Source organism: Juglans regia, chromosome 10 (assembly GCF_001411555.2).
Source record: "Juglans regia cultivar Chandler chromosome 10, Walnut 2.0, whole genome shotgun sequence".
Classification (NCBI taxonomy): Eukaryota; Viridiplantae; Streptophyta; class Magnoliopsida; order Fagales; family Juglandaceae; genus Juglans; species Juglans regia.
The window spans coordinates 36,283,778-36,295,961 of NC_049910.1; the positions used below are offsets into that span (position 1 = coordinate 36,283,778).

General features: G+C 35.0%; 1 protein-coding gene across 1 annotated transcript; it reads right to left on the bottom strand.

The window, feature by feature from the left end:
- Nucleotides 1-4,734: 4,734 nt before the first annotated feature.
- LOC118349718 lies at nt 4,735-6,821 on the bottom strand. The gene is made up of 3 exons (XM_035695265.1): nt 6,481-6,821; nt 5,141-5,305; nt 4,735-5,061 (listed from the first exon to the last, which is right to left on the bottom strand). The coding sequence occupies exons 1-3, from the start codon at nt 6,613-6,615 to the stop codon at nt 4,735-4,737; spliced, it is 627 nt and encodes a 208-aa protein (XP_035551158.1). The 5' UTR covers nt 6,616-6,821.
- Nucleotides 6,822-12,184: the final 5,363 nt, after the last annotated feature.

Consider the following 12,184-nt stretch of genomic DNA (forward strand, 5'->3'; position numbering starts at 1 on the left):
GGTTGAAGTGTATGGATGGTATCGCTCCTAAAGCTATTATCACCGATCAGGACAGAGCGATGAAAAATGCAATTGCTATTGTCTTTCCTGAAAGCCGACATCGACTTTGTTTGTGGCATATACTTAAAAAAGTTCCCGAGAAGTTGTCCTCCTATGCTTCCTACAAAAGTGGGATGAAGAATGCGTTGATGAAATCTGTGTATGACACGCAAACTGTTGCGGAGTTTGAGAAATCTTGGGATCAGTTAATCACCACTTACAATTTGCATGAGAATGTCTGGCTGAAAAGTTTATACACTGAGCGTGAGTCTTGGGTACCTGCATTCTTGAAGGACTGTTTCTGGGCTGGGATGAGTACAACGCAGCGCAGTGAAAGCATGAACGCGTTTTTCGATGGTTATGTGCATGCGAAGACAAACTTGAAAGAGTTTGTCGATCAGTTTGATAGTGCGTTGCAAAAAAAAATTGAGAATGAAAATAATGCGGACTTCCACTCATTTAGCGTTACCATTCCTTGCATATCTAGATCTCCTATCGAAAAGAGATTTCAAGAGTTGTACACAAATGCTAAATTTAGGGAAGTTCAGATGCAACTAACCGGCATTATTGATTTAGATCCAGAGTTAGTTAAGAGGGATGGTGCAGTAAAGACCTATCAATTAGAGGACGAAGTTCGTGTGGAAGAGTTCACTAAATTGGTTACCTTTTTTGTGGACTTCAGTGAGGAAGGTGCAGATGCTAAGTGTTCATGTGGTTTATTTCAGATGAAGGGTATACTGTGTAGGCACATTTTCGCTGTATTTAAATGTAACGGGATAAAATTCCTGCCAGAGAAGTACATTTTAGACCGATGGAGGAAGGATATCAAAAGGAGATACACGTTAATCGGTAGTAGTTATGATGCTGGAGATCAGCGGCCAGATGCTTACAGATATGCTAGTTTATTAAAAATCTGTTATGAAATGATTACTCATGCAGCGGGTTCAGAAAAACATACTGAGGATGCCACACATAAGTTACATGCAATGATTGAATTATATAATGAGAAAGTAGACCCTTCATCGATGACCCTCACTGGTTCCAATGTTCCTTGTACTCAAAATGACACAACCACAGTGGGTAGTTCGAAAAAAGTACTCAGTCCATTAGTTGTCAGAGGGAAAGGCAGACCTCCATCTCTGAGGAAAGCATCCAGGATGGAGAAAGACATGCGGAAACTTAAAGGAAAGGCAGCCGGGGCACCAGTAAACCGGAAACGTAAACAGGTGCAATATATTTCAGCTTTAAATATATAGTTTTAGGCCACTTATTTTATTAATGCACAAACTGACTTTTTGCAAATGCTACTTGTTTATTAGAGAGATGGAGGAGATACACCAATGCCGGACACATGCAGGAATTTATTTGGCCCATCAGAGATAGATATTTCTAATGTTGGTTATGTTATATTATATTACTTTAGTTATATTTATACTTGAATTGTTATAATTATGTGTTGACACTTGATTTGAATTTAAGAGTAATTTTTTTTTGCACCAGCTTGTTCAAGACAAATCAGCTTGTGTCATTGGTGGAACCCAGCTTGGACAACCAATGTGTGGGAGTCAAGAAAGTGTAAAATTATCCAACTTTTTCATGTACAACCAATAGTAGTATTGACATTACTCTGATTTTTTGCTTATTAATTTTTATAGGTGCAATTTGGGTTGGATGGATCACAACCGGGGCAAATTAGGTTGGATGAATCACAATTGGGTCAACAGTGGTGGGAAGGCCCAGGGAACTAATTTGCTGTAATATTTGCATATTAGTTCCCACCATTAAGGTATTTTAACATTTTTGTGTAATTTCCAATGTTGGATACGTGCTATGCTTGCTTTTCTATTTTTGGCCAAACAATTGGTTAGGAATGAGTATAAGCTGTGTATGTTACTCCGGTGTTACATAGTCCTTGTTAATGATGGCAGGTATGGGTATGTTACTCCGGATGATGTACCCGCATTGATTGATCAGCATATTGAAAAGGGAGAGATCATAGAACACATTTGGAGGTTTGTCCTTTCGTGGCCATGCATGTTCTTTTCAATGAAATGTTTGGTTGATGATTTTCTTATTAATTCTATATGAAAATTTAGTGGTAATATCACAGATTAGTTCGGTTTCATCAGTACATGTGGTATATGTTATTCAGTATGTCAGTCAAATTCCAGTATGGTTGATCCTGATCTATTGCCAGGATGACCATTAAAAAAATGAAGTTAAACTTTCCTGTCTTTTTATATAAACCACACAATAAAATCATTTGAATTAGCAATTACCTGTAGTATGTTAGTTTGCTCCACTTTTTTTCTTTGATAGGTTACACGTTACGCTGTCTGTTCCATAACATAGGTTGGTTCTATATGAGCCTAATACAAGAATTGAAAGCAAAACCTCTCCATATGAAACTGTGCTGGAAAGTTTTTCTTAATGGGTTTGAAGTCTCTGGAAGAGTAGCTTTAACCCAGTAACTCAGATGCATGCTTCTGAGATACTGGATTCAATTATGTGACTCCTTATACAGACCTCTTTCCTGTCTTCAATTTGATTCATCTTTGGACATGGATTATATCACATAATTTTGCTTGTTGGGTAGCCTTAGTAGACTGATTTTTACCATCCAATACTTCATTTTTCTTTTACCTTACATGTACCAAAAGTTCATTTTCAATATGAGCCTTTTCTACTCTAATACAAAGGTCTAAGTTGAAAGACAATCTCTTGCTGATCGTCATCAGTGAAAAAAAAAAAAAAAGTAATGCAATAAGCCATTTCCTGTCGTCTGAATATGTGCCTTTTTAAGTCTAGTCAAAAGGTCTAAGTTGACAGATAATGTCTTGCTGAATGTCATTATTAAATCTATTTACATAATGTAATGACCATATCTTGTTGTCTGTAATATTAGTAGAGATGATCAGTAAAGATTAAAGAAAGAAAGTATTTTGGTGTTTTTTTCCCTTACATTCGTACTTGTAAAAAGGTCTTTTAATTTCCAATCAATGATCACACTTTCAATCATCGGCATTATTCGAACAATGGTTGAGCATAAAAGTAACAAAAATTATTCCAGGGGGCAAATGGGGGCAGCTGATATACTGATAACTATCTTTCTCCATGCAGGGTGTGGTTGCTCGATGTGAATGACAGTTGGTATTTTGTGATTGTTTGTGGCATATACTACAGTTATACGGATGGCAATCTTTCATTGCAAAAACTCAAGATATCAAGGCTAACTCTTAATTTATAGATGAGTCATGGGTGTTGTTATTTTGTCATTTTTTGTTTTTTGGATGAAACATTAGTCATTTCTGTAAGTTTATCAAGTTGTACTCAGTGGTACAAAGGCATGTAAGATCAGGCTGGGATAGATTTGCTTGAAATATGTATTTGCCTCCAATAACAGGATAATGCTATTTTACGTTATACCACTGTGAGACTCCCATTTTATTTGCAAGTTTTTTACGTTATGATCATCTGATTTCTCTGATCTTTTGTACAGAAGCTCTCTTGGATGGGACCCAATTAGAATGTTAGGTCCCATTCCATTCATAATATGTTAAAAAATTTAGACATACACTCAAGAGAGTTAGCTCTTAGTTGACAGCACAAGTGGGCTATCCCTATCCCACTTTGCAACTTTATACTTCTCTCCCCAGCAAATCCGTGATATGGAAAAATGGCACTCATAAACGTAAATGGCACAGATGCCTTTCATATCTATAATATCATACTGATATCAATCTATCTCTTTCCATGGTTTTTGTTGCTTGTACAGATTGATATCAACTGAGATCTTATCCAATTTCTTTACCGAATTGGATGCTCTAATGTAGAGAAAGATGTACGTAGCTTTAAATTCCCATATGGGGTCTACTCTGCCTTAGAATTCATACAGGAAGGCAGTATCGCTGACCCGATACAGCGATTATGACATCAAATTGTAAATACCAAACAAGCAAAGACAGAATCACATGATTTAAGGCACCAGTATTCCAGTGACCACAAATTTGCTGAGCATTTCTTGTTTTTATCTCTGATTTGATTTCCTGGAGATATGTGTTTGCTTATCTCATTGTGGTCAAAACGCTTCAATTGCCAGAATTTTGCTTTTGTGGTTGTGGTCAAAACGCTGATGAAATCTGGTATATGGCTGCAGAATAAGAGCTTTCTTGTGCTCAAGTATATCAACACATTTGGATTCATCCTCCTAATACACTTTACAGATAACACAAAAATAGACCATAATTCATTGCTCATGAGTTCGGATCTCTGCATTATGCCTTTATTTTGGTTCATATAGCACTGGAGAAGAGGAATTGAATCTCTTATATGCTATCAATTTTATCGCATATGCAAGCAAAAAATGTTTTGCTAAGGAGATAAATGATACACATGCAAAAGAAAGTGTACAAATATTAAGCTCTCTCATAATGGTTAAATCCTAGCCAGTTTTTGTATCACTTTCAACCTATCATATTATTTCTTTAGTTGTTTGCTTAATAGGAGAAGAAGTTGAAAAATGATATATAATAATATATTAAATATATAAACAGCTACTTCCACAAGTTATGTCATTGTCATAACAATAAAATACAATTAGACTATACAACCAGACTAAGTTCTAACATCACCAACCAACATATAAACAACTTAGATATACATAGCAACTAACTTCTAACACTAATCCTAAGTCACCTATTTGCAAGACAAGTAACATGCTACAACAAATGCGGCAGCCCAATACACTCGGAGTAGTGTGCGTGAGTGTCTTATTTGCGCTTCGCGTACAAGAACCGCCAACTCCTTCTTCACAACCTCCTCATTTCTATTGGATAGCGTCATCTCTCTCATCTCGATCTCATCCGCTCTCTTACGGAGATCAATTTTGCTCTTTTCGATATCATCGAGTATCTTCTCCAGCTCTTTCTTGGCTCTTAACAGTTCATTGTGAGTTTCTCTTAGATCGGACTTTTTGTATTGATCCTCCTCAACCCACTTGAAATACTTACAATATGGTAATCCCTAATCATTTTAAACATTTTTTGGAAACATGTGAGATGCACATAATTTTAAAATTTTGATTAAACATTAATATCATTACCTTTGTGTTGTAGTTAGGACACCCTAAGAAAGGTCGTCCTGGATTTTTTATAGTAGATGAGTATCTTAGTTGGGCTTCAATTTCACAGAAGCATAATGGTTGACCCAGACTTGGTTTACCAAAAGATGAAGAAGAGTCCGTGGTGGAAACCAGCTTATTCTTAAACTGACGGCAAAGAAGAAAGAAAAGGAAAACAGACAATCAAGAACAAAACTAAACTTGCAGCATCTTCTTTCAAACAATATCAACTATCAAGACTAATTTAAAGTCTCTACACATTTAAACTAAACAAATCTTACTCTCCAAACAATTAATAAGATATTCTACGTGTTGGACCTTACAAATAATGAACAGACTAACAGATTAGTTTGAAAAGACAAATAATATATCAAACCAACTCGAAATCTGTTGGGAAAAAGGCAAAAAAGTGGCACATATTTAGGAGAAAAGTCAATTAGTTCGACCCATCACAACTTTCAGCCTTTTAATGGTTCACCAGACATTTGAATGCCAACAAAACCTCAGACACGTTTCGAATAGTAAAGTAGAACCACCACACAGCAAATTAAAAGAAAAGAGGAATTAAACAAACCAACAATTCACAGATTCAGGAAGTTAATTATACACTTTCTTCATGAATTAATCCCATGAGATAAATCTAAGAAAAAGATGCTGAATATTAGGTGAACCTCAACAAGAGATCAAGAGCTTGATATACACCTGACAACGACTACTTTGACATACCAAAACAATATGCAATTAAAAAAAAAAAAAACACAAAATCTAAACAAGATTACATAGTAACAAAAAATGGATAGTTTACATTTTAGAAAATAAATGTATCAGGATTCAGGACTAATCTAGTGACTAAGATGAACCCTAAATTTCTCCCACAAAACAAAACAACATAAATGTATCAGGACTCAGTATCCTATTTCAATTTCATGCATACATTCACAACAATCAAGAGTAATGTTAGAGAAATAAACCTGATGAACTCGTCCCCCCCTAAAACCCTAAAAGGCTTTTTCCTAAAAAAAAAAAAAAAAAACAGAGTACATACCGATAAAGGGGTTTCAAATCCACAAGTTTCAAATCCACAACTATTTCGAAATCAGTTGCAATTTCGGATCTAAATCAAGTGCTATTTCGAATCTACAAGAATTTCGAAATCTTATATTAGGGTTAGGGTTAGGGTTTTCAGTTATTCAAGATGAATGTTTCCTCAGTATTGGGAGAATCCAAACATTCATTTTGAAGAAACAAACCCAATCAATGGGAGATTCGGTGCATTTTCAAAAGAACACAAGAAGATAAGATACTAATACACATGAAAGTACCTCCCTTTGTGTTTCGTCTTCTATGACGTCGGTGGGGCAGTCGTGTGTTTGAGCAGAAGAAGATGACCACCCTGCTTGAAACTTTTTCGTTGCTTGCTTGGGAAGGTTCCCGTACGCTTCCGTTCGGGGTTCCATGATCTTCTTGCTGAGGCGAAACGCGGGTTCAAGTCCCTCGGGGTTCCATGGCCGAAACCAGTTTTATGAGTTCAAAAGGCCTTTCTATATCTGGGAGGCAAACGAGTGGATTATTGAAACGGTGCAAACCGCACCGTTTCAATAATCCTACATGGACGTTCCGGGTACGCGGGGGGTACCCCTCCCGTGTGCAAGTAGAATTTTTGAAATTAAAAAGGAAAAAAAAACAGATTGCAATTTCTGAGAAATATAATCTCAAATTTGTATGTATTAACCCAAAAAAAAAAATAGAAAGCATACAGAGATAATCAACATGCATTAGCTGAAAAAAACAAATCTGAAAGATGAGGTTCAGATCCATTAGATTTAAAATTTTATTTCTAAAAAATCAGAAAATAAAAATAAACAGAGGTGTTGATTTCATCAATTAGATATCTTCTGCATATTGCTTTCACATAAACAAGCCATATAGCTTTCACCACCTTTTTGTGTGTTTGAGTGGTGCTGGTGACAAGTAAAAGTTATAGACCATAAAGATGAGTGGTTATGGTTGTAAATGTTGTAGGAATGGCAAACTAAGCCAGGCACATCATCTCATGTCAAACTATTTGAAAAACCATTGTTCCCTGAAATAAAAGAACTGTTTTTTTCGTCATTCAAAAAAAAAATGGAGGGGGATATCATTTTACACTATATAAACTCACATGAGCCTTTTTGCCACTAACAGGTTGACATGCCTTCTCAAACAGAATGCATCTAGAAATCTTTTGAAAATCCTTTCAAATGATATTAATGGATTCAAAACAATTCTATATTAGCTAGTAATCATTTTTTCATCCATTATAGTGTTAAAAACATATAGCCAAGGAGTCTAGCTAGGAATGAAATTTGAGTAGCTAAGAAGGTAAAAAAACGAAAGAGCAGGATCATGATCAACCCCTAATATTAGATTGTACTTTGAAGGCAATGTTGAGTAACTGCTATAAAAGTTATTGTCAAAACTTACTATTATGGTGGCAGATATAGGCAGTGACAAGAATTGGGATAGTTGTAAAAAGCTTCCAAAAGGATGCCTGGTTAACAAGTTCAGGCATCATACGAGGCATTTTCATGCTCCCATCCATCATTTTAACGATTGCTACTCCTGCTGTGATTGCCACAAACACAATGGCCAAACCCACTGACAAAGCCGAAGTGTATCTCAAGGAATCTAACATCATCAATAAGATATAAACGCACAAAAATCAATAATATTTCTCACAATTGTTAGACCAGTTAATAACTAAAACCAGAAAGGTGAATGCACTCTACACCCAGAAATAATTCTGCAAATTTATATAAGCATGTTCTACAATCATATATCATATTGTAGGAACAAGCGAAGAAACTAATGCAACTCCCTTTAACTGCGTACTTTGTCAAGTTTAGTAGAGTTGTAAAGGAACTCTATTGGCAGTTCTACTTGTGCACTTGGATGGGAGTGATACGAGTACCATAACTATATAACATATGTCAAAAGATTTTGACCCAATTGTAAGACTAAGAAGCCAAAGATCAGCTAGCCAGTGGCAAATTTACTTTATGAAGAACAGGGTAGTGTCTAGCAATGGCAGGTAAATAAACACCACATGAGATAACAAGAATGCACGCTTTCATTCAAGAATGGAAGAAAGCATGCAGAGATAATCAACATGCATTAGTTGAAAAAAAACAAATATGAAAAATGAGGTTCAGATCCGTTAGATTTAAAATTTTATTTCTAGAAAATCAGAAAACAAAAATAAACCGAGGTGTTGATTTTTACAGATGATAAAAAATTAAAAAAATTAAAAAAAATTAAAAAAGAAAAAGAAAAAGAAAAAAAGAACCAAAGCAGGAAGAGCAAACCAACAAATAGCAACCGAAAAAACACACAAAATTGGAATCAAGGTCGTTAATGGCTGGTGAACTTGACACTCTGTGGAGCCCATCTACAAATCAATAAATCTGTTACGCAAATAAAGTATACAACCACTACACAAACTCACTAATTTGTGCTAAGGGAATGATCAATCAGACCAATTCTCATACAATAAAATTCACGCTTTGCAAGAGAAACATGATATGCAAACAAAAATATCCAACTAACATATCCCAATTTTTGTGCAAACAAACTATAAATGAAACCTCAACCCAAGAAATTGGAAAGGCATCAAGTTCGCATCAAGTTCACTTGGAAAGGCATCAAGTTCGCATCAAGTTCACATCAAACGAAAACAAAACTACAAAAACCAAACAAACAAATAAACACAGTATCAGAAACAGACAAACAGCACCAAACAGAATCGGAAAAGAAATGGAAATTGACGGTGGCACGTGCATGACACGCGCCACACTGGACAGGAGCCGTTCGGTCGGTCAAGGCGTTGCCGGAGTCGCTGGGCCCTGAGCTGCCGCGCATGGTGTCGACGGAAGATGAATCGCCGTGGTTTGAGAACCCCACGCGTTTCCTTTAAACAGCGCGTTAGCGCAACGCACCGCTCCGATTGGCTCCCAGTCTGGTCGACCGCAAGATCGGCGAGTGAGGCTTCTCCCGGTGGTGCGTGTGTCTGACGATGGTCGCCGGAGAAGCTCGAAACAGCTACCCCTTTATTCGGCCAAAAAAAAAAAAAAACCAAACCAGCAGAGACGAAGGCGACGAGGAGAGGGAGGAGAGGAAGAGGAAGAAGGAGCCGAAGCTCCCCTTCCCCCCAGCTGGATTCGGAGGAGCGAGTTTCGTAGCAAGGTTCTAGAGAGAGAGCTGGTCTGGTTTGAGAGAGCCGATTTTCGACTGGAACCAAAATGAACTTGGGTTGCTGCTTTAACGTGGACTTAACGAAGACTTTAACGGAAAACAAGAATTTCCGTTTACAACCGTTTGATAGGCTCTTATATAATAGAGATAGATATATATATACACACACTAAATGAAAGCAACGTGCAATGCACGTTTACTTAGTTTATATTTAAATTTTTTTTTGTTAAGAACTAATTTTTTATTAATAAAGACGTAATATTTTCAGTTAATTAAATAACGATATAATATTTATGTAATTTATAAATAATTACAAGTTATGATACCAGTGTTACATTTCGTGTAACACTTTAAAAAAGTCCAATTAGAGCTTTAATTACAATCACTAACAAGTAATTTTAAGTTTGGGAGGGTATATTCTGTGAACTTGTAGGAAATAATTCTGACATGTACATTGGATAGTTTTAAAGAAGTTCAATTGGAGCTTTAATTACAATCACTGACAGGTACATCAAATAGTTCTTGCGAACCTACGTACGTTTTTTCTAGGATAGATAGATAGAACTTAATTGGACACAAAATTCCTCATGATCATATATATACATACATGTACATAATCATAATGAGTTGTAGTTTGATCTTTTTGAGGCACAAAAATTAAACTCGGATTCCTAATCCTAGTCATAATGATTATCTTTGCAGCCCACTTTTCTTGACCTGTATAATTAATTACTGCACTTTGATAATATACCTTATATAGACGAACAACGTTAACTTTAACAAAAAAATAATAAAAAACCATTAAAACAAGATTTTCTGTTAGATAGTCACTTTATATATATATATATATATAGATATTAATATATATATATATAGACTCGCACTTATAGGAAAATCTAACGACATGAATATCCAATTAATGTTATTATACATATTATATGTTATACGTGTGAGCATAAATATATAAGTTTTAATCAATAAATAACCCTTCTCATAAAATAAAGAAAACTTCAATAAATAATCCTCATAAGAAAATAAGAAAAAACCCAATTACATGAAAAAATAAATTAAATCCACCACACTAAAAACATAATATAGTAATTATACATATAATATATATTAATTTTCATCATAAAAGTAAATATAAGCATATTCATACAAGGAAAATCGTACTACATGAATAATTCGTTCAAGAAAATATTTTGGAAAATAACAAAAAAAAAATTCCTTTATTTATGGCCGTGTATATCCCAAACCATCCAATTTTCAGTCATTCATGAGAAGTGTCGTAACCACAAAATTTTTGTTATAAATTGATTGATTTCATGATACCTTAAATTTATTTTATAATAAAAATATTTTTATCATTTAAATATCACATCAAGTCATATGATTTGTGAACTTTATTTTTGTGAATTTTTTTTAGCAGTTAAAACATTTCTCTTTTTTTTTTAATAAGTTAAAAAAATAATTGAGTAGACGTGAAAATCTCAAAATCGAAAAGATTTCAAAATCTACGAGCAAAATCCAAAAAAATAAGATCCTATTGAGAACTCCAACCGAATTCATGCAAAGAAAATCAACTTGTGATTCAAAAATAATCTTCAAAACTCATTCTGAAAAAATACAATAACCCAACAAATAATCTTCATCAGAACCAACGCTCGATTACACTACCAGGCCACATCACAACTCAACAAGTTCAAGCAACATTCATCCGAAATTCCGAAATCAATACAAAACAGAGCCACCACAGAACTCATAAGCCAGAAACTCCTAGGAAAAAGGAACGGCTAGACAGAGAAAGGGAGCAAGTGAGAGATCGGATGAGAGAAGTTGAGCGAATTCTGGAGAGTGGAAGAGAGAAGAGAAAGAGGAAGAGAGGCTTACCGATATAGGCATCAACGGCGCGCTGAAGTCAGCTTTGCGTGGGCGCGAGAGAAACAGGGGCGACAGCGATGGGCGAACTAACTTGAGAGGAAGCGAAAGAGAGTGAGATGGAGGGAGAAATCGAGAGAGAGAGAGATGCCTGGAGCGGTAGCTGGCGGAGAGAAGGACTTGAGGAGAGGAAGAAAGAGCGACATAGAGGAGAGAGTCTCGAAATCTCGTACGTACGTGAGTGTTAAATAATTCGATTGTTATTAATTAAAAAGTGATTTATATTGCTAAAAGGTGAATGATTCTAATATCTTATTTTCTTTTAAATTAAATAGATAGTATGAATTTCAAATAAATTTGAGAGGATTATTGTCACGTTTGGAGTTTGAATGGATTTGAGATGAATTGAGTTCTTTATGAATAATAGTGAGTAGAGATAATAATGAGTTTTGTAAAACATACTTAAAATGAGTTTAGATATATTTGAATATTAAGATAATTTAGATATATTTATGAAAAATTAGAAAAGATTGTGAGTCTCGTGTATGTAGAAATGTTGAGTTGAAAAATATTATAGGTCTTATATGTAAAAAAATTTTAAATTGAAATGAATTTAATAATCTCAATTCAATCTAAGTTCTTAACGGGACATTTGCAGAAAACCAAACAATTTCAAGCTTTAAGAGTTATAATTGACATGACATAGAGACCAAAGCCTTATCTTTTTTTTTTTTGTTTAATGACATCGGAGAGATCGAAGATTTATTTACAAGATTACTCGAAAGTAGAATAAAAGATCAGACAACTGCAGAATAATTAGGAAGTTGCGATAGATATATACAAGCATGCTAGCTCTTGCATTTGCATATTATAGATAACATGAGTTGTAATGTTAGAAATACGTATTACAAGTTTGGA